Source organism: Halyomorpha halys, unplaced genomic scaffold (assembly GCF_000696795.3).
Source record: "Halyomorpha halys isolate HHAL.00 unplaced genomic scaffold, Hhal_1.1 Scaffold61.1, whole genome shotgun sequence".
Lineage (NCBI taxonomy): Eukaryota > Metazoa > Arthropoda > Insecta > Hemiptera > Pentatomidae > Halyomorpha > Halyomorpha halys.
The window spans coordinates 1,259,934-1,262,589 of record NW_027110400.1 but is presented as its reverse complement, the minus strand read 5'-3'; the positions used below and the strand labels follow the sequence as shown (position 1 = coordinate 1,262,589).

The 2,656-nt window shown below is 29.0% G+C and overlaps 1 protein-coding gene across 4 annotated transcripts in view; it reads right to left on the bottom strand.

The window, feature by feature from the left end:
- The window catches only part of LOC106692575 (uncharacterized), a 50,158-nt gene that overhangs the window by 30,131 nt on the left and 17,371 nt on the right, over window positions 1–2,656 (bottom strand). For all 4 annotated transcript variants that reach the window (XM_067048583.1, XM_014438606.2, XM_014438609.2 and 1 more), the window contains exons 4-5: window positions 851–942; window positions 553–773 (exon numbers count right to left, since the gene is read on the bottom strand). In XM_067048583.1, the coding sequence (XP_066904684.1) occupies window positions 553–773; window positions 851–942 (313 nt within the window). The remainder of the gene's footprint in view (window positions 1–552; window positions 774–850; window positions 943–2,656) is intronic.

Sequence of the window (2,656 nt, the reverse complement as noted above, 5' to 3'; positions counted from 1 at the left end):
AATAAATAGTGTTGAGACTGTTTTGGATATTAAATTGATTTATTGATAAATATTACCTGGTCTCGAAAAATTTTTGAAATAATATAATTAAAATTAATTTTATTATTTAAGCCTTTTTTGACCTATTTTCCCTTAATAAAGATGAAGCATGGAAACTAACTCCATTTCCACTGGGCTAATTAAAAATTTATAACATCACAGGACAAGCTGGGCATAACCGTGTTACTGCTGGAATCAGCAATGGAGATGTGCTAACTGAAATTCCTACAATCAAATATTTACTTCAGACACTATCTGAGGAATCTTAAAGTTTATAAAAGAACCTTGATTCTACAAGATTGAGACCTAAGGCATTCGATATAGTTTAATATAAGCTCTTTTCAGAGAGTGAGGAAATAAGAAGGGTGAGACCTAGTAAGAAATAAAATGCTTTCTGCTCCAAGAAATGAACTTCCTGAATCAACAATTTATTGATATGTTATGCTAGGCTGAAGCAGAGAGGGATTGTTTAGAATAGCTTAGAAAATAGTATATACATAACTAACTAATCACCTGCTGTTTTTTTAAGAATTCCTTTGACTTGTTCCGTTTGTTTTAAGGAAAATGTGCCCAAATTAGATTCAATCATTACTGCAAAGTCACTGAATGACAATTTGTTTTTATCAACCTTCAATATTGAACAATCCATTGGTAATTTCAAACCAAATCTTTTGATTAGATGCAAATGCTTAGCAACTTCACTGATAATTATCTTTTCATAAATCAAATCATTACTGTTAACAAATAAAATGTATTGTTTATAATAAAATAGTTAATATACACATATAATTTTTAAAAAGAAAATATTTACTCAATATTCCGCAATGTTCCAACTATATTTTTAATGATGTATATTATAATCTTTGACCTACAATAGGTATACTTGATATTTTCCACTTCTGACTGAAAAATACAATTATAAAATATTAAATCTCAGAAGAAAAAAAAACAAAGTATATGTATAGGTAAAATATTATTTTTTGCACATTTCTAATTTTCGATCTTTGGTATAAATGTTTGAAGAAATGGTTATTTCTAGGGGACCAAAATGATAATGGTGTGATACAGCTTGAACATGGAATATTTTTAGAGTTGCTAAAAACAAATTTAGCAACTTCTTAGTCATATTAATATTAAAAACTGAATAATTCATGAGTGTTACTGCCACCAGGCTAACTTTCAGCCATTTCAATGATAAATTATAAAAAAAATATATTAACCTTGAAAGTCAGTATAACTAGTTCCAAAGACTTGTAAGTTAATGACAATATTTTTGATATAGTTAATTGGATATGGTAATTTAGATTTTTATTTTTGTAAAAAGTAAATAAAATTTAAAGAGAAGTTTCCCACATCCTTATGAAGCATATGTGAAGTGAGGGAGAGCAAAGATTAACAAAAAAACTAGCTTCTAGTCTATTTTCACTCTCTGCCTTATTTTATCCAGCCAGGTATATAAGAATGGAGTACTTGTATTATAAGTGTTTGTATTCACTCTCATGAATGTTATCAGTGTTTCATTTACTTTAAAAACGAGTAATTAAACAATTGGTGATATGCATAGTATTAGTAAATCCACTGTTTTTGGATGCATAAGAAGTGTTGTAAATGCTGTCAATAGCCTTTTATTTCAAAGAGTTGTTTCTTGGCCTGATAACACTGCCACAGTTATAAATTCTTTCTCAGACAATGGAAACGCAGAGCATTTTTCCTAAATTGCTTCTTTTAGACGACCTGGGATATCCGTTGATGACACAAATGTACTAGCTAGGAACCAGACAACCCTGCTGAAAAAAGATAAAAAGCTCAACTGAATGCCCTTTGGCAAGTAATAGAAAGAGCATTGAGCATATTAAAGGAAAAATTTCCATATTTAAATTATCTTCAATTAAACCCTATACATGCATGCCAAATTTCCAAAACCTGCACAAAATTATGCAATTTTGGAAAGTCTTGTACAGAGGATGTTTTTTAGAGCAATGAAGATGGGGATTGGGATGCTCGCACAGAAAATGAAGAAGTGGAACCAGTACAAATGACTAAAAGAAAACAACAAAAAATTATTAATTTAATGGTTAAAATTTTTTTTTTTATTTTCAAAAATTCAACATTTTATTGATTAATGGATATTCAATACATGGTTAAATACATTGATTAAAATTCAGTACTAAAGCACATCCTTAACATGCTCTATAAAGTTAAAATTCACTTCAAAAGCCTCTTTAATATAAAACATCCATAGTTATGATAGCTGAACTCAATTGAAAAATAAGTGAAAGCCCATGGTCTCTGAAAATGTAGAGATGTAAAGGTTTGTAAGTAGAAATGGGAAGAGAAACAGAAGGGCTTAAAAGGGAGATAGGTGGGAGAACTTGTTGTGGAATTTAGGAAGGGTTTTATAACAAAATACAAAGAGTGTGGATTTCTAATGGATGCCAACAGTCAACTGACTTCAAACAAAGGGAATATGGTAGTCCCATTATCTGAAACAATGTTACCATCTACTGTTTCATTGACAATAGTATTTATAATTTAAATAATAATACCAATTTTCAACAATTTCCTTCCTAAAATCTGTATTATTATTTATTACTTTATTTTATCATTACTATTATTA